Here is a 24,226-nt window from a genome sequence, read left to right on the forward strand (position 1 = left end):
CTCCTCAACGCTGGCTGTTTTGTATGTAGTTAGAGATGGTGTGACTGTGTGTGTAACTGTGAGTGAGTGTAACTGTGTGTGTAACTGTTAGTGACTGTGTGAGTGAGTGAGTGAGAGTGAGGGTCTTGTCTCTCCAGGCGGAGGCTGGACGGGGGGATTAGTTGTCTGGCCGGCTGCAGGGAAAAAGCTGCTCGGCGTCCTGCAGCAGATCTGAAACCCATTAGAGTCGCTCATTTGTTCTTGTCATAAATTTGCTGAAAGTCTGTAGTTTGACGGTCAGAGGGGGGCTGAGCAGCGGCTGCCAGAGTGGGGAGGTGGGGGGGGCTGAGAAGGTGCGTCTTCTCCTGGGAGGACACAGAGGATGTGTGTGTGTTAGCGTGGGTGTGTGGAGGTTGACACCAATCATTACAACTCTGTGATCCCATCAGCTGACTGGTTGTGAATGAAATCTCGTTACATGAACTGAAACTGTGTGTGTGTGTGTGTCAGCAGTGAAAAGAGATCAGGGTCTGAATCCTCCATTAATATTTCCATTATCCAACAATCTTTCTTGGCACGGGGGTGGGGGGGCAGCAGGGGGTCACAGGGAAGGCAGGCGACAGGACATGATTTGTAAGGGGAGGTGGGCGTCCCACTGGCGAGAGGCTTGGCCGGCCTCCCACTCCGCACCCCCCACCCCTCTCTTAGAGGATGCCAAACCTGTGTCTGTGGGGGACCAGTCCTCTGTCTCACAATGCTACAGACTTGTCCCAGCATGCACCGGGGCAGAGTGAACCCAGGGACGGGAAGCTGTGTACCTGCACCCCTCTGCTCGGTGTGAGAGACATGTCTGTGAGAGAACGTCTGCCCTGTGGTGTGAACAGCGCCCTCTCGTTCTCACAGCTGCGCAGCCCCCCCGCCGCTGCAGTTTCCATTGGCTGTGGATCGCCTGAGTATCGCCTTACGGCCGCTTGTTTGTCTGAGTTAACTGGGTCCTATTCATCACTTCACCGCCTGGCTCGGCTGCCGTGCATGAGCAGTGTTTTTAATACTAGAACAACAGAAGTGCAGGAGCGCAGGGCCCGGCTGTGCGATCAGGAACAGCCCTGCGTGCGTGCGTGTGTATGTGTATGTGTGTGTGTATGAGAGAGAGAGTAGTGTGCCCCCCCATCCCTGCTCCCCAGCCTGCAGACAGCCATCCATCCATCTATATCTCTGTAGTTGTTGTTCTTTAAAGGAAAAAAGCAAAACTCAAGAGGCTTGTGTGGAAAGAATTTCTCTTTTCTATAAATCCCTGACAGTGTGGACTCTTCCCAACAAACAGCACCGCACCCCCGTCTCCCTCACTCTGGATCGCATTAACGCCTCCCCCCACATCTACCACTCGGCCTCGGCCCCGCCGGGGGGAGTGTCTGCATTTTTCTGACATGATAACACTGGGCTTTCCTTGTCCCGTCTGCTCACGTGCGTGGCGCGGCTGAGGCGGCGGGGGACGCAGGGTCGCGTGTTTAAAGGCCTGAAGATCTCACCGGGGTGGGGGGGCTGCAGACTGGGGCAGCGAGAGCAGGGAATAAAGAGTCCGAGGAGCAGGGGGTATTTAAAAATAGGTTTATTTTGGTATCTAGTGGTAGTAGGAGTAGGTTGGCAGAGTTGGGCCTCAGCTCCATCTCCTGTCACGAGTGTCTGTCCTGACAGAAGGGGTTCTGGAGTGGAACAGGCTCTGGGCCTGGAAACCCAACGACAGAACTTACAGAAACACAAGACTATATCCCATTTAAATAAGGCGATAAATAATGGCGGGAGGTTGGGGGGACGGGGGTAGGTATAGGGGGTTTTGCCGAAGCTAGGCCGCCCCCCCCCGAGCACACGGACAGAGCTGTCACTGCATCCCTCTGCACTGAGTGGGCGGCTTCTGGGCACTGGGCTGTGTGCGCACTCTGTGCAGGTGTGTGTGTGCACGTGTCGGGGTCTCTCCAGGGCACTGGGCTGTGTGCGTGTGTCAGGGTCCCTCCGGGGCGCTGGGTTGCGGTCCGTGTCCGTGTGAGCTGCTCTGCAGAGCTCAGTGTCCTTCCCTCCCTCCTGCAGCTCCCACGGTGCACTGGGCCCAGCAGTTCTCTCGCTTCTCTGGCCCGTGACGGGTGTGGAGAAGCATCCCTAGCTTTTTCTCCCGGAATCAATGAGCCGCACAGACGGTGGTGGTGCTGAGGGTAGTGTGCCGCCTGCTGCTGTACCTGCTGGGGGGCGTCTCTCTCTAACACTGCTGTGCTGTGAGCTGCTTTCTGTCTGGACACTGTCCTCCTTCCCAGTCCTCTGGAAGGACTAGAGGGAGAGGAGGGTGGAGGGCGAGGCAGGTGAGGAAGGTGCGGCCCAGGCGATGCATCCCAAGAACTGTCATCCATAAACACACACACTGCACACAACACACGGCACACATATGACACACTGCACACACAGGCACAGGCCAGTGCGGTCTCCACTGTATACACCGTGAATGTGGAGAGAGGGGGTCGGGGGTGAGTGGGGTGGGGTCAGGGCAGGGTGGGGTAGAAGCAGTGGGTGAGTCCGGCCCGGCCCGGCCCGGCCTGTCCTCAGTCTATGGGCCGGATCATCATCTGCACCGCCTTCAAAGAGTAGAATCCACCCCCGTAGTCGGCCCAGAAGATGCCGTCCTGGAACTTGCTGCGGTACACCCCCCCGCTGTACCAAACCCCGTTCAGGTTAGTCTGTCCGCAGGCGTTGTACCACCAGCCGCCCTTGTGGAAATGGGCGCAGTTACCTGGGAGGGCAGGAGAACAAGCGAGTCAGAGACGGGGGGAGGGAGGGAGGGAGGGGGGAGAGAGAGAGAGAGAGATGGGGAGATAGGGAGGGACTGGGAGAGTGTGCCCTACCTGCGAAGGCGTCCTTGTCGCGGTCCAGGGTGGTGAACTGCTTGCCGTTGTGGCTGCTGAGTGAGTCGCCGGCGTTGCCCTGGTAGGTGCCCAGCCGCAGCCGGAAGAACTCGCTCTCGGGCTCCAGGCGGAAGCTGCTGTACTCGGCGTAAACCTTCTTCCCCACCCAGTCCTCCATCTCCACCAGCAGCCGGTAGTCCCGCTGGCTGGCCAGGTTGAAGATGTTCTCCAGGCCCAGCCAGTATTCGCTGTCGATGTTCCCGAACCCTTTCTGGAAGCACACGGGGTGGGGGGGACAGTGTGAGTGTGGTGACTGTAGGTGGGACAGTAAGTGCTCTCTGCCCCTGGGCTCTGTGCTGCTCTGTGCCTGGGCTCTGTACTGCGATCTGTCACTTCATGAGCAATTTTTTACAGGACAGGCATTCATGTTTCTTGACCACAAGATAAAAGCACGTGGAGTCGAGAGGTTGTGTCTGCATAGTCTTCCTCGGTGCCGAGGTGCTATAATTCTGAAATCAAGATTGCTGAGGTGCTATAAGTTTCCGTTGTGCTGTAAATATTGTACCAATGCGCTTACAACTCAAAGATTTAAAGAAATATTGCCATTTTTAGTGTTTACTAGTGTTTGTTGCCATTTTGGTATGTACAGAGGCTGGTGTTGAACGAACAGCGGCCCTCCCCCACCTGCCCCGATCCCTCGCTTCCAGTTGTTCTTTTTCCAGGAGAGACAGACAGGGTAGACTATTTTCTCCCCCCCTTCCCTGTACCTCTTGTATCTAAATCTGTCTAAGACTTTTTCCATCCTCGAATACATTGAAAGAAAAGAATGCGGAAGGAGGCCATAAACGCCTCAGATTTATTTCCTGAGATTTACTGTTCATGGTGGATCAGCATTCCCGCGATCGCTCACTGCTGACAGCCTCCATGTCCGGGGGCCGGGGAACACGGGTAGCTGGCTGTGGGGAGAACAGCCTTATTTCTGAGTCCACACACACAGACACGCACGCACACGCAGACGCACACACACACCTTGTAGTTGTCCCAGTTCCTAAAGAAGTTGACGGAGCCGTCGCGGCGGCGCTGGATGACCGTCCAGCCGCCGTTGTCCAGACTGTGTTCGCACCACACCTGCATGAGTCCCTCGCTGCCCCCTGGCTTTAGCAGGTACATCCCACTGACAGCGTGGCCTGCCTGGCGCACCTGCAGACAGTCCCGGAACGGCCCTGAGTGTGGGGGGGGGGGGGGGGGAGAGAGAGAGAGAGAGAGAGAGAGAGAGAGAGAGAGAGTTTGACATTTAAATCCCCTTTAGTATGAGAGAGAATGGGGGTGAGAGAGAGACCGAAGGAGGCGAGAGACGGAGAGAGAGTGATGCAGATTGAAAGAGGGGGAGAGAGTGAGTGGCAAGTGTCCAGACTGCGGGCGGCCCAAGAGAGGAGGCATTGCGTTCTGCAAAGGGGCTGTCCCGGGCTGTCGTGCCGTGCTGGAGAACACGGGAGAGCAGGCTGCAGAGGGGCTGTGCTGGCCGGGCTTGGCGCTGCGTGTCGCATGGAGAGCGGTTTCCTGCGATGGCGCTCCCTGCGTGATGTAAGCCTGAGGCTGTTGTTCTTGGTCGCGCACTAATGGAAAGTGTCAGACCTGCCATGATGGATGGAACCTGCAGAGACTTTGCTTCCACTGCTTCTCAAACCTAGTTTTATGTGTCTGAGGGTTTGTGCATGCATGCATGTGTGTGTGTGTGTGTGTGTGTAACTCAGACTATGGAAGGGTTTCTTACTGAGCACATCTAGCTGTATTGAGTATTAGGTGAACGAGAAGAAAACTGTAGTTCAGTCGGCCCTGCAGTATGGTCCTGGACAGAGGCTCCTGCTATGGGACCCACAATCCCTTGCACCAGTACACCGTGCGTCTCTCCCCCTGTCTTTGTCTCTCCCTCGCTCTCTTTACATGGGTCTATGCAGTTGGGGGGTCTACGGCATGCTGCAAGACCTCCTCTGTCCTCTGTGATTGGCAGGCTCCGTAACCAATCATGCGTCTCTGCTCTATAAGTCTCTCGGCGCGGCCTGTCCAGCTCCTTAGCACTCCGTCACCGGCGGCGGGAACGTGCTCTCCTCCCAGCGGCCCACAGCGCACACTGGCCAGCACTGTGGGCCAACATCTGGGGTTGGGGGAGGGGGCCGGTTGTTGGGGCCGGCAGAGACCAGACATAAATAACAGAAACGGAATAATTAGAGTAATTAATGGCCATGTAGGAATCAAGTTTTTAAGCCAGGTTGTGTAGCTGGAACCTGGGTATTCATTTACCAGCCCCCCCCATGCTGACGGCTGTGAGGGGGGGTGGGGCAGAGTGAGGGAGAGGGGGGACGAGAGAGTTTAAGATGTGTCTGGTGGGAGGCTAGGTTGTGCGGTGTGTGTTTCTGAGACCCGTGCAGGATGAGCCCGGTTCCCCGGCCCGTTCTCGTGGGCCGCAGGGCTTGGAATCGCCACACTAATACAGAACAGGTGTATGCGCGGGTGATTAATGCGGCCGCAGAATGCAGCCTCGTTTTCATCACCTCGCTCAGTCAGACATTCAGACGTGACAAAACCATCTGGACCTGAAACAAGTCTGTGGTTCTGTATTCATCACCGGACATATGGGCTGCATGCTTTCCTCCTTGTGCGGATTTATTTGGGCAGTGTGTAGCCGAGTTGCGTGTCTTTTGTCTGTCGTGTGTGAGGCGCGTCTGGCAGGGTGCAGCGCAAGTATGTGTGGCGCATCTGTCGGTGCAGCACATGTGAGGCGCGTCTGTCAGGGTGCAGCGCACGTGTGTGAGGCGCGTCTGTCAGGGTGCCTTGTGGCCTTACCGTCGGTGGTGAGCGTGCCCTGCGGCGCAGGCAGGAGCCCCAGGGGGTTGGCGGTGGGCGGCGGGCGCAGGCCGGGGTCGCGGGGAAAGGCGCGGTTGTGCTCTCGGGGGATCTCGTTGCTGCCAACGTAGCGGTTGTTGATGGGGATGTTTTGCGGCACCACCTGCACCAGCGGCGGCATGGCGGGCAGGTCCTGGCGGCTGAATGCACGCAGGCACTGCTCCTCCAGCTGTGTGATCAGCACCGACTGGTTGTTGACCAGGCCAGCCAGCGCGGCGTAGCGCAGCTCCAGCTCCTTGTAGCGGCCGGCCAGGCGCAGCGTCTCGGATGTGGCGTTGAGGATGCGGCTCTCCAGCTGCGCAATCTCCAGGGAGTTGTCCCTTTTGCGGATGATCTCGTGCAGCAGCTGCATGTAGAGCTGCGTGACGCGCGAGTTCATGTTGCGGCTCTCCTTGCGCAGAAGCTTCATCTCGTTCACCATGTTGCCGTCCACGTCTACCACCAGCTGCAGCGTCTCGATCTCGCGCCGCTGCTTGGACAGCACGTCCCGCACGTCCGCCAGGTCCATGCGGGTCACGCGGTCGCGGGCTGGCTCGGGCCCGGTGCTGTGAGCGCAGATGGGCCCGGTGACCTTCTGCTCCGGCACAAGGAAGGTATAGGCGCACTTCCTGCCATTGTCTGGCGCCGCCCTCGGGCTCCTCCTGCGCCCCGGAGCCACCGCCGCCCCCCGGCCCCGCCCCCAGGCCCACACACACAGCACCGCACACACGCTCCACAGCGCCGCCCTCATGGTGCTGCCCGCGCCGACGCTCACGCCCAAGTCCTGGGAAGTGACTGCAGAGAGAGGGAAGGAGAGAGGAGTATAAGGCTGCAGTGTCGTCTGCTGTAGGACCCCAGTGATTGTGCGTTTGGTTTTGTCTGTTGTGGCTGTGTGCTGTCCTGCTCTGGAGCACAGCAGCCATGGCAGCTATTGCTGACAAACATTGTAAAAATATCATCATATTAATAGATTGAGCCTCTGCCATCGTCCCCGAGCCCAGAGGCCTGGACCATTACCTTCTCTACCGGTTTTCTGAGTGCTTTGAAATGTTTCAGCTTTGGATTTAGATTTCGGCACAGCACAGCACAGCACAGCACACAACAGCGAACATGGCACACAACACCACGGCACAGCTGCTGTCGGCGCCCTCTCTCTCCCTCGCTCTCGGCCCAGGATTGAGATTGTTCTCTTTGATCCCACGCTCTGACTTCCTGGCAGCTGGCTCTGCTCTGTGTCGCCTCCCGAGTGTTCCTGGCCTGCCTACATGCTGCCAAGGAATTGCCCCCCGCGCTCCCTGCCCCGCACACACTTGGGCCCTCCTGCCTCCACAGCCATAAGCCGTCTCAGTGGGGTCTGAGGCTCCTGAGGGCCAACTCCCCGGCCTGGTCCCACTCTGCCTCAGTCCAGCCAAGCCAAGCGTTTCATTTTTGATTGTTGTAGTTTTATTTACATTCAGGCTGGGCAGCTGTGTGCTGTTTATAGTTGTGTTGATTGTAGATTTCTTTTGTTTTTGTTTGAGTGAGCTTTAGCGAGTCTAGATGGGGTCAGCGCGGTGCATCAATCCCGTGTGTTAAACAAGACCGGGACAGAGGCTGTGGGGGAGCATTCTGTCGCCGCTGCCCCTCACAGGGCGTCCAGGGGGAGTCAGGTGTGCAGTGCCACTCTGACCGCCTCTCTGTTCTGTTCTTTCTCAGTACGTCAGCACGGAGGGGGCGTGGCTGAAGGTGCTCAGTATAATGGGAGAGTACCCGGTCATGTGCCATCCTTCGGCCCGGGGAGCCCGATAAGCCCCGGAGCCCATCCCCTCGCCACCGCTGTCGACTCATGACTCGAGACGTGCGTGAGTCACCCGCCCTGTGTCACGGCTGCTCGCAGTCACATGTGCTGCACAGTTGTGCGACTCCGAGTAAAACTGAGAGTGTGTGTGTGTGGTTGTCACGGCCAGAACAAGTGGCCCCTATAAGGCACTGAGGGTCAGTAAGGGCCAGTTTGTGACCGCAGTGTAATCCACCGCCTGACCTTGTGCCCTGGCATTCATCACAGGGCTGTCTGCGCGTGTCACTGTGTTTGTGTGTCAGTGAGTGTGTTTTGCGATGTCGTGCAGTGCGGTGGTGTGCGGTCTTATCAGGGCCTTGCAAGGCTCTTCAGTTTATTTTCTTTTTTGACTTCATTTCGGCATTGTTTGTCTATTTCTTTAATAACAGGAAATAACCCTGAATAAATATATATTTATAGTATCGAATAGATCAGAGGAGCTGTGTTTCGTCAGACTCGGTCTTGACCCAACGCTCGGGCTGAGAGTGTCTCTGGTGTCCATTTTGTGCAATAATAGTGACAGTGTGCCTGCAGTCTGTAGCTCATTCTTCAGGCCAGGCCACCGCAAGTCAACATGTGCTTCCAATTACCCCGCTGTGGAGCAACACTCTCCTCCCAGAGCAGGGCAGACAGCAGCCTCTCCCTCTCTCTCTACTTCAGCCTCTCTCTCTCTCTCTCTCTCTCTCTCTCTCTCTTGTTCTGTTTTTCCCCCCTTGTTTGTCTCTGTCTCTATTTCTCTCTCTCCCTCTCTGTGGCTCAGGCAGTTTGACAAGCTGTACTCTCCCTCGCTGTGGCCCATGTAGGGCAGCCGGCCTGGGGGTGTACAGTCCGACCCCCCAGCGGTCAAAGTGCAGTTCGGTCAGCCTGGCTCAGCGCCCAATCACTGCACAGCCCCTCCATAGACTGTTTGTTTTAACTGTCACTGAGACACTGACACACACCAGACCCATCAGAGTCCCTCTGTCTCTCTCTCTCTCTCTCAGGAGGTCTGGGGAGGGGTGTACCTGCGCAGTGACGAGACGGGCCTGTGCGTGGCCCCCCCGCAGTGGGGAGGGAGCCCCTTCGGCTGCCCGCAGGGCAGCAGCTGGAGCAAAATGCTTGTTTTGTGTTTGACAGACCAGCCCGTTTGAGGCTTCGGGCCGCCGAGCCCCATGAATGGCTGTCTATCCTGTAAGCCGCGGCAGTGTTCTCTCCCCGGCGCTGCACAGGAAGGCAGAGGGGGAGGGGGGGTGTGAACAGCATCTACAGCATTTACTGCTGTTATATAGCGCCTTTTAACCCGGTATCGCTCTGCAGAAAAATAGATAAATGAATCCAGAAATTAGTGTAAAGGGGGGTGGGGTTAGCGGGTTTCCTGGCTCTTTAAACAGACAAGTTTTTTTTAAACACAGATACACAATCTCTGAGGCTCAAAGCAGAGAATTCCACAGTCCAGCTGTGTCGACGCACAGATGTGCAAGTGACTCACTTTAAAAAAAACACACTCACACACACACTCACTCACTCACACACTCTGGCACTTGTGAGCCGCCCCGGTGTGTGTGTGTGTGTTCCCGGTCTCTGCTCTGTCCTGAAGGCTGATGACTTAATCTCCAAGAATAACAATAATACTGTTACAGTACTTACTTTAAACAACTCCTAGATTTAGATTATGATGATGATGATGTTTCTTGTAACTGGCTGATCTGAAGAGCGTGCAGTCCCCCCAAGCGCAGCCCCCTGTCCCTGCCACTCCAGTGAAGACAGACTCGCTGGCAGCCAGGTGTGAGTGCGGCAGCGAGACGCTCCTCTGGGCACCGGGGGGACGAGCGCGCCGTGTTTAAGTGCCTGTTGTTCAGTGCGGACCCTCCTGCTGATGACGAGAGCCACACCACCCCCCCCCACAGTTAGGATCGGGGACTGAGGGTCCGGCACAGTGCAGAGCCACGAGTTAGAGCTCTGAAACACTCCGAATGTCCCAGCCCGGCCCGGAGACAACATGCAGTGCAACATGCATGCAGAGGATGTGCGGATCGGACACCCACCTGGCAGCTGGTCCCTTGTTGTGCGTGAGTGAGAGAGAGAGAGAGAGAGAGAGAGAGGGAAGGTGCGAGCGAGAGCGAGAGTGAGAGTGAGTGAGAGGGAGGGAGGGAGGGAGGGAGGGAGGGAGAAGTTGCCGGTGTCTTCAGTCACTCTTTTCTGTAGGGCGCCGTTCAGTCTGTTGTCAACAAATCCACGCAGCTCTGGGACCCGGCACTTCGGAGCTTATCCTGAAGGCAGCAGGGTTTCTCAAGCTCAAAAAACACACAATCTAATCCCAGAGCCAGACAGTTGTGCAGCCACTGCAGCGTCGCCGTGTTTTGCGCGTTGTGTTGTGTGTTGTCCCGGGCCGAGGGGCGCGGTGCAGGAGCTCCGCTGGCACTCAGACTGACAGGGGCTGCTCTGCGCCTGTGTTTTTTAGGCTGGGAGAGAAAGAGGGAGGGAGGGAGGGAGGGAGGTGGGATGTGGGGGGGTGTGTTGCAGTGGTCCGGCCCCCCTGTGATGTCACAGCTTCTCACAGCGATCCTGCCGAAGACTAAACACCAGGCCTGACCCCTCCTGGAGCTGCGCAGGGAGAGGGACGGAGACACAGTGCTGGCAGACCGGCCTGTTACCGTTTCCTGCTCAGCCCAGCCTGTTTGCATTTGCTCCTCTTTAATCCCAGCAGCCTCCACTAACTTTTAAAGTATTTTGAGTCTGACTTTGTGACTCTTGGCTTTTTTTGTTTTTTCCCTCGATGTCTGTCAACGTGTGTGAGCTTGTGTGTGTGAGAGCGTAGTGGGGGGGCTTTGGTTTGGTGGTCTGTACACGGCATGTCACTGGTATGAGTCTCTGTCCTGAAGCCACCAGTCCCCCATATACCCCCGTACACACATGACAACATCGGATGGCACACCTGGAAATGTTCCCTTCTCTCGGTTGGTGTTCGTTTCCTGCAGAGTGTCTGAATCATTCCTGCCTCCATTCAAACTGGTTTCCTCTCCTCTCCCCTCACCCGGGATTTGCTCCTCCATCCATCTCTTGCGTGTCTGTCTGGTGGTACTTCCCTGTTCCTGACATGTTTTCCTGATGCCCGTGTGCCACGCTGTCTGTGCCCCCTGCTCCTCTCTCTGTCCTGTTCAGACACTGAGCCCTCCCTGCCTGCTGCCGCTGCTTGTTGTGTAAGCCCCCTGCTTTGATATGAAGCCCCCTCCTGCCCACCCACCCCACGGCCCGTTGTCAGCTCTCTCTCTGTTTCCAGTCAGCGCTGTGTGACAGAGCCCTGCGTGTGTGTAGCGTGACTTGGCAGCCCTCATGTAGCACTCGGTTTGTTTAATTATTTATTTAGAATAACAGCAGGATGTGGTGTGGCTCAGTGTGTGTGTGTATCTCAGTGCGTGTGTGTGTGTGTGTGTGTGTGTGTGTGTGTGTGTGTGTGGACAGTGTGTGTATCTGTGTCTGTGTGGACAGAGTCTGTTTGTCTGTGTGTGTGTGGACAGTGCGTCTCTGTGTGTGTACCTGCCCTACCAGGGTGCTGGGAAGGCGCCCCTCGGCGCCCCGGTGTGGTGTTTCCCTGGGATACAGGCTCCTCTGGTCTCTGGCGTCGGCGTGTTTACACACACACATGTAGAGGGCTGTGCGGGGGGGCTGTGGAGAGTACCGCAGCCAGATGTGAGTGCCGACACGGTCTCTCCCCGCTCAGTAAACAGCCTTCAAACAGATCGGCTCCCTGGGGGACCGCGAGGGTCTGCGCTGCTCTGTTTGTCTGCCTGTTCACTTTGGTTTTGTTTGTCTGAAACTGACAGAGATCTTTGCCTCGCAGTCAGAGTGGCTGATTGTTTCATATCGCTGCCCAATCAGTCCACCAGTTTAAACAAGACTGAGAGGCGTTCGAGGAAGTCCCCGTCCCCCGAGGCATCCCTGCGCAGAGGAGTGGTGTCACGCGAGAGCGGACCCCAGTGTGTGCGTCTGTGCTCTGACTCCAGTGTGTGTGCGTGTGTGTTGCAGGGAGTTACCAGTGTGCTCTGACCCCAGGGTGTGTGTTTGTATGTTGCAGGCATGTACCTGTCAGACCTGACATACATCGACTCAGCCTACCCCTCCACCGGCAGCATCATGGATAATGAGCCGCGCTCCAACCTCATGAACAACATCCTGCGCATCATCTCCGACCTGCAGCGCTCCTGCCAGTACGGTGAGCAACACAGGCAGAGTACACATACACACAGAGCATACACACACACATTCACATATAATACCAAAGAACGCAGACTCACACTGACACACAGGGTGTGCGCGGGGTCACGCTGGGGTCGGTGGTCACGGTGTCTTCCTGTCTCCTGCTCCTCAGACATCCCAGTCCTGCCTCACATCCAGAAGTATCTGAACTCCATGAGCTACATCGACGAGCTGCAGAAGTTCGTGGAGGACGACAACTACAAGTGAGTGAGCAGCGAGTACGGGCCGTGCCTGACACTCACACCCGGAGCCGTGACCCTGTCTCTAACCCTGCTGTCTCCCTCAGGCAGTCCCTGAAGATCGAGCCGGGCAGCAGCACGCCGCGCTCCACCGCCTCCCGGGAGGACCTCGAGGGTGAGAATGGACTGCGATGCGCTCTGTAGTGTCCTCTAGTGCGCCAGTGACTGTAGTGTTGTGTGTTCTCTCTGCTGACCTCCACCTGACCCCTGCTCTCTGGACAGGCCCAGACGCGGCCGCCTCGCCTCAGTGTGGCCGCCGGACAGCAGCAGAAGGGGCCCTGGCCAAGGTGCCGCCCACCCCCCCGTCGCCCAGGAACCTCATCCCCTACGGACACAGGAAGTGCCAGAGTCTGGGATACAAGTCAGTGGCTGCGCGTCGGCACTGCGTCGTTCTGTGTTGTTGTTTTGTACTGATGTGTGTGGTAGTGATGTAGCCGCTGGGGGGGGTGGGGGAGGGTTTACAGATTCAACCCCCCCAATGTGTCCGACCGACGTATCGTTTTGTGAGTTACTGGGCCCGGCTCAGGCCTGCGACCAGAGCAGACTGTGTCTGTGGCCTCGGCTCAAACGATAAACACAAACAAACCACACAGAGCAGAACAGATCAGAGCAGCACCCCCAGTGTCCCCGGCCCCTAGAAGCCCCCACAGCCGCAGCAGAGAGGACGTGTCAGTGTCCCCTACTGTCCCACCACAGGACAGAGGGAGAGACAGGGAGAGAGAGCATAGGGGGAAGAGAGCCTGTCTATGCAGTGGAGGAGGTGAGAGCCCGCCGTGCATACTGCAGAGAGAGAGAGGGAAAGGAAGGCACTGATTTAAACTAGTTTAATTTAGTGTTAAAAGCAGTACAATGGTGAAGCGCTTGGTGTGAGCAGTGGGATACGGTGTCTCGTGCCGTGTGATGGGAGGGGCTCCAGACGTCTGTATAAAGCATCGCTGAGGGTTGAACGATTGACAGTGAACATATATTTATTGATCTTGCTTTTCTTTCTCCCCTCTCTCCATCTCCCTCTCTCTCTCTCCCTCTTGCTCAGTTTCATCCACAAGATGAACACGGCGGAGTTTAAGAGCGCTACCTTCCCGAACGTGGGTTCGAGGCACCTGCTGGACGACAGTGTGCTGGAGAGCCACACCCCCTCGCGTGGCCAGGCCGAGAGCTCCACACTGTCCAGCGGCATCTCGCTGGGTAAGACTGGAGCCCCACCCCCGACCCCGGCCTCAGCCACGTGTGCAGTGTTGTCAGATCAGCAGGCGACTCCTCGTGCTGTCTGTCACGCGTGTCTGAGTCAGCAGGTTGTGCTCCCGTCCTTTAGCCCGTTTCACTGGATTCACCCTCAGTCAGTGAGTGTGCAGTGTGAATGGAGGTGATACTGAGTGTCTGAGGCTGAGCTGTGGACTCTGGTCTCTCTGCAGGGAGCAGTGAGGGCTCGGAGCTGAGCGAGGAGATGTCCTGGCCGGCGTTCGAGAGGTAAGATGATGTGCACGCACGCACTCTTGCAGGCACACGCAGGCGCACGCACGCACGCACGCACATAATCTTGCAGGCACACAGCAACGCACTGTCTCCTACAAACACGTGCGCACATCCTACCTCACTCAGCTCCCCCTGGCACGTGTTGACTGGCTGTGGCGTGGCATGGCAGGGTGTGCCATGCTCAATGCCCACCCTGCATGGCCCAGAGCCCCTGTCCTCGCCTGCATCCCCGCGGACACTGCCGCTAGTGGGTCTGCGGAGAGCACCGCACCCCGCCACTGCAGTGAACTGTCCATGCAAATCCTGCGATAAGCGATGTTTACCTGAAATGTGATGATGTTTTTACTCTTTAAGTATGTGTAACAGCCCCAGTGAGAAACAGCATGAATCTGACCCGTCCTGTTTGTATACGTGGTTGTGTTTCTGTGCCCCCTGTGCCGCCTGTTACTGTCAGATCCTGTATCGCTAAAGGAAAACCTCCAGTAGCGAAGGGCACACGACTCTGCTGTGACGTCAAGGTTCTCAGATCCGTTCTGCCCTTTTTTTGAAGGATTAATAAACTTCTGTTAGACATGAGAGTTGCACCGTAGTTGTAGGGGTCTGTCTGCAGGGAGGAAGTGGCCCCGAGAGCCGGGCGGCCCTGTACCCCAGTCCAGGCCCGGGCCAAGGCCGGGCAGCGCAGCGGGGCAGGGTTGCAGCTTGGCACGCATGTCTTTATTCCCTACAAAAACAAAACCCAAATATCCTGAAATTCAACAGGAGCCGTTTCTATCACTCCCTGGGGCCCGTAACCAGGGTGGGCCGCATTCCCCACCGAGGAACCGTGAAGCCCAACAGGTATGCCCACCTCCCCCTCCCCTCGCCCCCTGCCCCTCCTTCCCTCCCGGGGGGCGGCTCCGGTGTGTCCTGGGCTGTGGTCGGGTGACGGGCTCTGCTGTGCTTTCCTGTGTGACTCTGACCTCTGACCTCTGGGGTAGCATTTCCTGCTCATAGTGTCAGGCCTGCCAATGCCTTCCTCCCCACCCCCCTCTCTCTCTCTCTCTCTCACTCCCTCTCCCTCCACACTGGCCTGTGTGGGGGCCGCTCCTGTCTTGTGGGACAGTAGGGGACACTGACACGTCCTCTGCTGCGGCTGTGGGGTCTTCTAGGGGCCGGGGACACTGGGGGTGCTGCTGTGATCTGTTCTGCTCTGTGTGGTTTCTTTGTGTGTTTTTTAGTTTTTTTAATGAAGGTTTGAGTGTAGAGAGCAAGAGAAACGAGGCCAGAGCCGAGAGCGACAGGCAGACTTGTGGCAGCAACAGACACTCACGCACACACACACACACACACTGACTCCCAGGCCCGAGCCAGCCGACGGTGGGTGCTGTGTGGCAGGCTCGGCGTTGGGAGGCAGGAGTGTGTGTGCGCTCTGGGGTGGGGCTTCTGTATGGACAGCTTTAGGGAGAGAAGACAGTAACCGGGTTAGAAGGTGAGTGTTGGGGGGGGCAGTGTGTGCTCGGGGCCGTGTGACAGTCGGCACCGCACGGACGGGTCCGGTCAGTCGATCGAGTGCAGGGCAGCGTGTGCTTGTGCGTGTGCGTGTCATGGCGCCCCCCTGACCAGCCTGTGTTCCGCAGCTCAGCGGAGTCGGAGGAGCTGGCGGTGCACCTGTACCCCGGCACGGTGACGGTGCAGGGCGTGCTGCGCCGCAAGACACTGATGAAGGAGGGGAAGAAGCCCACGGTGAGACCGGGGACCAGGGAGGGGGTGTGTGTGCTTGACTGTGTGAGTGTGTGTGACTGTGCGTCTCTGTGCTTGACTGTGTTGTCTTGAGAGTCTGTCCTGCTCTCTCCTGTCAGATGGCGTCTTGGACCAAGTACTGGGTGGCTCTGTGTGGGACGGACCTCTTCTACTACCCAGCCAAGTCTCTGAAGGCCACGGAGAGGAAGCATGTGAGTGTCCCTCCAACAGCCCCTCTCTGTCCCCAGTGCGGTCCTGTCTCTCTCGCTCTCTCTCTCGTTCTCTCTCTCAAATTCAAAACAAGCTTCATTGGCATGATATGTTTACACACAAGTATTGCCAAAGCAATTGGGTACATTGAAATTATATACAATAACATTAAGAACTCGCTCTCTCTCGCTCTCTCGATCTCTCGCTCTCTCGCTCTCTGCTGCCGCCCCAGACACACAATTTATTAGTTGAAGAGGAAGTGCAGGCTGGGTTCTAGAGCGCAAAGCACACACACGTTATAATTTTATGTACTTTCTGTAGTGGTATTTATCCCTCTCTCTTCCTCTCTCTCCCAGTTCAAATCTTCCGCCAGTAAGAGCTACTCAGTGGTTGGCTGGATGGCCATAATGGCCGACGACCCCCATCATCAAGACGTCTTCCTGCTGACCGACTCCGAGCACGGTGAGCGAGTGAGAGAGGGGGTGTCGCTGCAGCACTGCGCCGCACAGGAGAGCGTCTCACTGATGCGTGTTTGTGTCTCTGTGCCGCTGCAGGAAACTCGTACAAGTACCAGGCGGGCAGCAGCAAACACGCGGAGACGTGGCTAAAACACCTGAGCAGCGCTTGCCAGAGCAACAGACCGCAGGTCAGGACCCCCGCTGTGCTATAGACCCCCTCGCTGCAGTATATTGTTATAGACCCCCACACTGTCCTGTTAGACCCTCTCGCTGCAGTATAGACACTGTGCTATAGACTCCCTCACTGTGCTGTTATAGACCCGCTCACTGCAGTATAGACGCTGTCCTATAGACCCCCTCGCTGCAGTATAGACTGTTATAGACCCCCTCACTGCAGTATAGACTGTTATAGACCCCTTCACTGCAGTATAGACTGTTATAGACCCCGTCACTGCAGTATAGACACTGTCCTATAGACCCCCTCGCTGCAGTATAGACGCTGTGCTATAGACCCCCTTGCTGCACTATAGACACTGTGCTATAGACCCCCTCACTGCAGTATAGACTGTTATAGACCCCCTCACTGCAGTATAGACTGTTATAGACCCCCTCACTGCAGTATAGACGCTGTCCTATAGACCCCCTCGCTGCAGTATAGACTGTTATAGACCCCCTCACTGCAGTATAGACGCTGTCCTATAAACCCCCTCACTGCAGTATAGATGCTGTGCTATAGACCCCCTCACTGCAGTATAGACTGTTATAGACCCCTTCGCTGCAGTATAGACTGTTATAGACCCCCTCGCTGCAGTATAGACGCTGTCCTATAGACCCCCTCTGCAGTATAGACTGTTATAGACCCCCTCACTGCAGTATAGACTGTTATAGACCCCCTCACTGCAGTATAGACGCTGTCCTATAAACCCCCTCACTGCAGTATAGACGCTGTGTTATAGACCCCCTCGCTGCAGTATAGACTGTTATAGACCCCTTCACTGCAGTATAGACTGTTATAGACCCCCTCACTGCAGTATAGACGCTGTCCTATAGACCCCCTCACTGCAGTATAGACTGTTATAGACCCCCTCGCTGCAGTATAGACGCTGTGTTATAGACCCCCTCGCTGCAGTATAGACTGTTATAGACCCCCTCGCTGCAGTATATTGTTATAGACCCCCATACTGTCCTGTTAGACCCTCTCGCTGCAGTATAGACACTGTGCTATAGACTCCCTCACTGTGCTGTTATAGACCCGCTCACTGCAGTATAGACGCTGTCCTATAGACCCCCTCGCTGCAGTATAGACTGTTATAGACCCCCCTCACTGCAGTATAGACTGTTATAGACCCCCCTCACTGCAGTATAGACTGTTATAGACCCCCTCACTGCAGTATAGACGCTGTCCTATAGACCCCCTCACTACAGTATAGACGCTGTCCTATAGACCCCCTCGCTGCAGTATTGACTGTTATAGACCCCCTCACTGCAGTATAGACGCTGTCCTATAAACCCCCTCACTGCAGTATAGACTGTTATAGACCCCCTCACTGCAGTATAGACGCTGTCCTATAAACCCCCTCACTGCAGTATAGACACTGTCCTATAGACCCCCTCACTGCAGTATAGACTGTTATAGACCCCCTCACTGCAGTATAGACTGTTATAGACCCCTTCGCTGCAGTATAGACGCTGTCCTATAGACTCCCTCACTGCAGTATAGACTGTTATAGACCCCCTCACTGCAGTATAGACGCTGTCCTATAGACCCCCTCACTGCAGTATAGACTGTTATAGACCCCCTCTGCAGTATAGACGCTGTCCTATAGACTCCCTCACTGCAGTATAGACTGTTATAGACCCCCTCACTGCAGTATAGACGCTGTGTTATAGACCCCCTCACTGCAGTATAGACTGTTATAGACCCCCTCGCTGCAGTATAGACTGTTATAGACCCCCTCACTACAGTATAGACGCTGTCCTATAGACCCCCTCGCTGCAGTATAGACTGTTATAGACCCCCTCACTGCAGTATAGACTGTTATAGACCCCCTCACTGCAGTATAGACTGTTATAGACCCCCTCACTGCAGTATAGACGCTGTCCTATAAACCCCCTCACTGCAGTATAGACTGTTATAGACCCCCTCACTGCAGTAGACTGTTATAGACCCCCTCGCTGCAGTATAGACGCTGTGTTATAGACCCCCTCGCTGCAGTATAGACTGTTATAGACCCCCTCACTGCAGTATAGACTGTTATAGACCCCCTTACTGCAGTATAGACGCTGTGCTATAGACCCCCTCGCTGCAGTATAGACGCTGTTATAGACCCCCTCGCTGCAGTATAGACGCTGTCCTATAAACCCCCTCACTGCAGTATAGACGCTGTCCTATAGACCCCCTCACTGCAGTATAGACTGTTATAGACCCCCCTGACACCTGCACTTCTCCTCTGTGCAGGTGCCAGCGAACCTGATGTCTTTTGATTAACTGTGGAGAGAGAGAGAGGGGGAGAGCGAGAGGGAGAAGGAGGACCACGATTCACCTGCTGCGCCGAGCTGAGCCACCGGAGAGAGGAGGAGGAGGAAGAAGAGGAAGAGGACCGGAGCATGGAGCAGACAGCAGACGACAATCACTAACCCAGCGCCACACTGAGAGCCACCCTGCCCCGCGCCGGTCCACCCACACTGCAGGACCCACCGCCCCACGGGCGCAGCAGAGCGAGGGGCTCGAGGTCCTGTGTGGAGCTGGGGCTGTGGTTTGCTGCTGTCGTGGGCCCGGCCTCTCACACTTCTCTCCCGGTGGCGTTTTATACAGGTTTTTAACTTTGTTCGTTCCTTTTCGTTGGTCGGGGGGGGGGGGTTCTTTGTGGGGTGGGGTCTGGCCCCTCCATGGTCTCGTCTCTGGTGTTTCTGAGGGCCTTGTCTCCCGTGTGGTGTCACTGCCGCCTGATGGGGGGGGTGGAGCCGCTCACCATTGTGCTTGGAGGGGGGGGGTGCAGTGTTTGTTTTAATGTGATTTTAGGTTTTAAATCCGGGTCTCGCATGGGGGGGTGAGGCGGGTGTGGCACACAGTCAGAAAGACCACCACACTGCTGGGGTGGGGTAGAGCAGAGAGAGGAGAGAGAGCGGGACTGCACACTCGACCAGCATCAGCGCAGCTTCAGCAGACGGACAGTGTGCAGCCCTGCCGTGGTCAGGGCGTCGTGTCCAGCACACTGAGGTCTCTGTCAGGCCCTGCGTCACCGAGCTCCCCCCCCCTGGACAGACGCGGCCGTCAGTCCTGTTTTTCTTGTTTCCCTGTTAAATGTTTGCGTTTCCTGCCACGGTGAGGCTGGCCTGGGACGGGGAGGGCGCTGTGGAGGGGCCCTGTGTGGCCCTGTGTGGCCCCAGACAGGTGAAGAGAGCAGGTCGGCTTGAGGCTTGAGGTCGGGGCTTTTTTTCCGAAACCGAAGAATTCTTTATTCCGGGAAAAGAGAAAAGCTGCTTCATTCAGGCCTGAGAGGCGCAGGAAAGACGCCCAGGACAACAACCCAGCTACACAACAAGACAGACAAGCACCCGAGCGAGCGAGCGCAGACCTGTCTCTGTGTGGAGAGGGAGCGAGAGAGCGCCTTCAGTACAGCGTGACACACGCAGACGGACGGAGCACCCCTCCAGTCCAGCAGTGTTGTGTGTGGTGTGGGTGTCTGGACTCAGTATTACTGTGCGACTGTCCCGCACTCGACTCGGTCACTAACTGCCTGTTACACTGATTTCACACGTGTGGGTTTGACTTCTGAGTGTGCTGTCCCTTTATTCTATTCATGTTGTTCTTGTCGTTGATTTATTCTGTATATGCGTGTGTTTGTGTATTTACACTTACCCACACACACACACACGTATATCTGATGGTTTACGGTCCACTGTGGGGCCCTGCGATCCGGACTGTCCAGTTGTGCGGCAGAGGCTGGGAGGGGATCTGGAGTGAAGAGGGGGAAGAAGGAGAGAGAGAGTGGCCTGACCCCCCCTGGGCCTGCGCACACAGTCAATTAATATTGTAACTCGGCTGTAACGAGCGCACGGTTCTGGCACCCGAGCCTGGGGCATGAGGGGGCGGTCTGGTCCTGTGGGCTTAATTTTAATGTGTATAACTGTTGATGCTTTTTCAAAACCTGCGGGTCAGCGTGGCTGGAGTCTGACGGGGGGCCGGGGGGGCGGACGTTATCCTAACAATTCTGTGATTATTAGATCGGTTTTCTTTTGTTTGTGTTAAAAAAAGAGCAAAACAGGCCCTTTATGAACAATTTTAGAGGGGCCCGGTGCCTGCAGCCCTCAGACCGGCACCGCGGTTGTGCCGTCGCTCCGCCTGCTGTGTGGGTTTGGCAGTATTACAATCCCATCAGACACGGAGCAGCAGCACCGGACAGGCCGGAGCAGAGACTCGTAACAACCACTAGCTTTGGAAGGAGCATCGATGACCCGGGAGCGGTGGCTCCGGTCCAGATCCGTGAGCTCAGACTCCGCCCACTGGGTCGCGTGTCCAGTGGATCTCCAGAATGGATCTCCCTGCCGTGTGAGAGCTGGTATGTCCAGGTGTCGTATGATCTGCCGACGGTTCTGGCGTTCCTGGACTCCACCGGTGATACCCCCCCCCCATCCCAGTTAGGCGCCAGCCCGGCACTATGACCTCTGACCTGAGAGACGTGCCTCTGGGCTGTTCCGGGTTTGTTTTTTTATAAATAGGATTGTTCTTTTTTGTGGTTTTGACGTTGTTGTTGCATTGTTTGTTTTTAATTTTTTAAACACAAATTGGAAACTGTGAGTGAGATGACAGTACAGGAGTGCGTGTCTGTGTGTGTGTGTGTGTGTGTGTGTGTGTGTGCGTGCGCACGCGTGTGTACACAAGTGTGTGAGGTTTTACTGTGTGTTTGCACAAACCTAGTGTTGGAACACTTTAGGTACTGACTTAACTATAACCTTTCCTACTGAAATAAAACTACTTGAATTGTTAATGGCTCCCTGTTGTTGATCTGTGCTGCTCTGAGTACCACAGCCTCATCACACACATACTTATGCACTCACACACAGTTATACACCACACACACTTACACACCTGCCCACACTTACACACCCACACACTTACACACCTGCACACTCACACACAGTTATACACCGCACACAGTTATACACCACACACACTTACACACCTGCCCACACTTACACACCTGCCCACACTTACACACCCACACAGTTATACACCGCACACACTTACACACCTGCACACAGTTATACACCGCACACAGTTATACACCACACACACTTACACACCTGCCCACACTTACACACCCACACAGTTATACACCGCACACACTTACACACTCACACAGTTATACACCGCACACACTTACACACCTGCACACAGTTATACACCACACACACTTACACACCTGCACACAGTTATACACCACACACACTTACACACCTGCACACAGATATACACCGCACACACTTACACACCCACACAGTTATACACCGCACACACTTACACACTCACACAGTTATACACCGCACACACTTACACACTCACACAGTTATACACCGCAGTTATACACCACACACACACACACCTGCACACAGTTATACATCACACACACTTACACACTCACACAGTTATACACCGCACACACTTACACACCCACACAGTTATACACCGGCACACAGTTATACACCACACACACTTACACACCTGCACACTCACACACAGTTATACACCACAGTTATACACCGCAGTTATACACCACACACACTTACACACCTGCACACAGTTAAACACCACACACACTTACACACCTGCACACACTTACACACCCACACCGTTATACACCGCACACACACACTCGCACAGTTATACACCACACACACTTACACACCTGCACAGTTATACACCTGCACACACTTACACACCCACACAGTTATACACCACACACAGTTACACACCTGCACAGTTATACACCTGCACACAGTTATACACCGCAGTTATACACCGCACAGTTATACACCACACACACTTACACACTCACACAGTTATACACCGCACACACTTACACACCTGCAGTTATACACCACACACACTTACACACCTGCACACAGTTATACACCACACACACTTACACACTCACACAGTTATACACCGCACACACTTACACACTCACACAGTTATACACCGCACACACTTACACACCTGCAGTTATACACCACACACACTTACACACCTGCACACAGTTATACACCGCACACACTTACACACTCACACAGTTATACACCGCACACATACACACTCACACAGTTATACACAGCACACACTTAAACACTCACACAGTTACACACCTGCACACACTTCCACACCAACACAGTTATACACCGCACACATACACACTCACACAGTTATACACCTGCACACAGTTATACACCGCACACAGTTATACACCTGCACACAGTTATACACCTGCACACACTTACACACCCACAGTTATACACCGCACACATACACACTCACACAGTTATACACCTGCACACACTTACACACCTGCACACAGTTATACACCGCACACACTTACACACCTGCACACAGTTATACACCGCAGTTATACACCACACACACTTACACACCTGCACACAGTTATACACCTGCACACAGTTATACACCCACACAGTTATACACCGCACACACACACTCAGTTATACACCGCACACAGTTATACACCGCACACACTTACACACCTGCACAGTTATACACCACACACACTTACACACCTGCACACAGTTATACACCGCACACACTTACACACCTGCACACAGTTATACACCGCACACACTTACACACCTGCACACAGTTATACACCACACACACACACCTGCACACAGTTATACATCACACACACTTACACACTCACAGTTATACACCACACACAATTACACACCTGCACAGTTATACACCGCACACACTTACACACCCACACACAGTTATACACCACACACACTTACACACCCACACAGTTATACACCGCACACACTTACACACTCACAGTTATACACCGCACAGTTACACACCTGCACACAGTTATACACCACACACACTTACACACCTGCACACAGTTATACACCACACACACTTACACACCTGCACACAGTTATACACCACACACACTTACACACTCAGTTATACACCGCATACACTTACACTCACACAGTTATACACCGCACACACTTACACACCTGCACACAGTTATACACCGCACACACTTACACACCTGCACAGTTATACACCGCACACACTTACACACTCACAGTTATACACTTACACACTCACAGTTATACACTTACACACTCACAGTTATACACCGCACACACTTACACACTCACACAGTTATACACCGCACACACTTCCACACCCACACAGTTATACACCGCACAGTTACACACCTGCACACAGTTATACACCGCAGTTATACACCGCACACAGTTATACACCGCACACACTTACACACCCACACAGTTATACACCGCACACACTTACACACCTGCACACAGTTATACACCGCACACACTTACACACCTGCACACAGTTATACACCGCACACACTTACACACCTGCACACAGTTATACACCGCACACACTTACACACCTGCACACAGTTATACACCACAGTTATACACCGCAGTTATACACCACACACCTGCACACACTTACACACCTGCACAGTTATACACCGCACACACTTACACACCTGCACACAGTTATACACCGCAGTTATACACCGCACAGTTATACACCACACACACTTACACACCTGCACACACTTACACACCCACACAGTTATACACCGCACACACACACTCACACAGTTATACACCGCACACACTTACACACCTGCACACAGTTATACACCGCACACACTTACACACCTGCACACAGTTATACACCGCACACACTTACACACCTGCACACAGTTATACACCACAGTTATACACCGCAGTTATACACCACACACCTGCACACACTTACACACCTGCACAGTTATACACCGCACACACTTACACACCTGCACACAGTTATACACCGCAGTTATACACCGCACAGTTATACACCACACACACTTACACACCTGCACACACTTACACACCCACACAGTTATACACCGCACACACACACTCACACAGTTATACACCGCACACACTTACACACCTGCACAGTTATACACCGCACACACTTACACACCTGCACACAGTTATACACCACACACACACACCTGCACACAGTTATACATCACACACACTTACACACTC

The 24,226-nt window shown here is 54.9% G+C and overlaps 2 protein-coding genes across 4 annotated transcripts in view; one reads left to right on the forward strand and one right to left on the reverse strand.

Annotated features, from left to right (window-relative positions):
- Window positions 1–20,892, forward strand: part of ralgps2 (Ral GEF with PH domain and SH3 binding motif 2) — a 47,734-nt gene extending 26,842 nt beyond the window's left edge. For 2 of the 3 annotated variants that reach the window (XM_066692490.1, XM_066692491.1), the window contains exons 10-21: window positions 11,621–11,758; window positions 11,915–12,005; window positions 12,089–12,156; window positions 12,264–12,402; window positions 13,075–13,226; window positions 13,454–13,508; window positions 14,274–14,351; window positions 15,131–15,236; window positions 15,353–15,445; window positions 15,800–15,905; window positions 15,998–16,089; window positions 18,360–20,892. In XM_066692490.1, the coding sequence (XP_066548587.1) occupies window positions 11,621–11,758; window positions 11,915–12,005; window positions 12,089–12,156; window positions 12,264–12,402; window positions 13,075–13,226; window positions 13,454–13,508; window positions 14,274–14,351; window positions 15,131–15,236; window positions 15,353–15,445; window positions 15,800–15,905; window positions 15,998–16,089; window positions 18,360–18,389 (1,148 nt within the window). In that variant the 3' untranslated portion in view covers window positions 18,390–20,892. The remainder of the gene's footprint in view (window positions 1–11,620; window positions 11,759–11,914; window positions 12,006–12,088; window positions 12,157–12,263; window positions 12,403–13,074; window positions 13,227–13,453; window positions 13,509–14,273; window positions 14,352–15,130; window positions 15,237–15,352; window positions 15,446–15,799; window positions 15,906–15,997; window positions 16,090–18,359) is intronic. The other variant, XM_066692492.1, reaches the window with a different exon arrangement.
- Window positions 1,574–10,005, reverse strand: angptl1a (angiopoietin-like 1a). Its single transcript, XM_066692259.1, has 5 exons — window positions 9,591–10,005; window positions 5,712–6,545; window positions 3,897–4,090; window positions 2,868–3,138; window positions 1,574–2,755 (listed from the first exon to the last, which is right to left on the reverse strand). The coding sequence occupies exons 2-5, from the start codon at window positions 6,499–6,501 to the stop codon at window positions 2,568–2,570; spliced, it is 1,443 nt and encodes a 480-aa protein (XP_066548356.1). The 5' UTR covers window positions 6,502–6,545; window positions 9,591–10,005; the 3' UTR covers window positions 1,574–2,567.
- Window positions 20,893–24,226: the final 3,334 nt, after the last annotated feature.

This window comes from Amia ocellicauda, chromosome 19 (assembly GCF_036373705.1).
Source record: "Amia ocellicauda isolate fAmiCal2 chromosome 19, fAmiCal2.hap1, whole genome shotgun sequence".
Taxonomy (NCBI): domain Eukaryota; kingdom Metazoa; phylum Chordata; class Actinopteri; order Amiiformes; family Amiidae; genus Amia; species Amia ocellicauda.

What these genes read in the sequence shown, in the direction of transcription:
- angptl1a (XM_066692259.1), bottom strand. Translation starts at nt 6,501, where the DNA reads ATGAGGGCGGCGCTGTGGAGCGTGTGTGCGGTGCTGTGTGTGTGGGCC. An exon ending in GGGCACGCTCACCACCGACG is followed by an intron (nt 4,091 to 5,711) that starts GTAAGGCCACAA and finishes CCCCACACTCAG; the next exon opens with GGCCGTTCCGGGACTGTCTG. An exon ending in GGAACTGGGACAACTACAAG is followed by an intron (nt 3,139 to 3,896) that starts GTGTGTGTGTGC and finishes GTGTGCTTCCAG; the next exon opens with AAAGGGTTCGGGAACATCGA.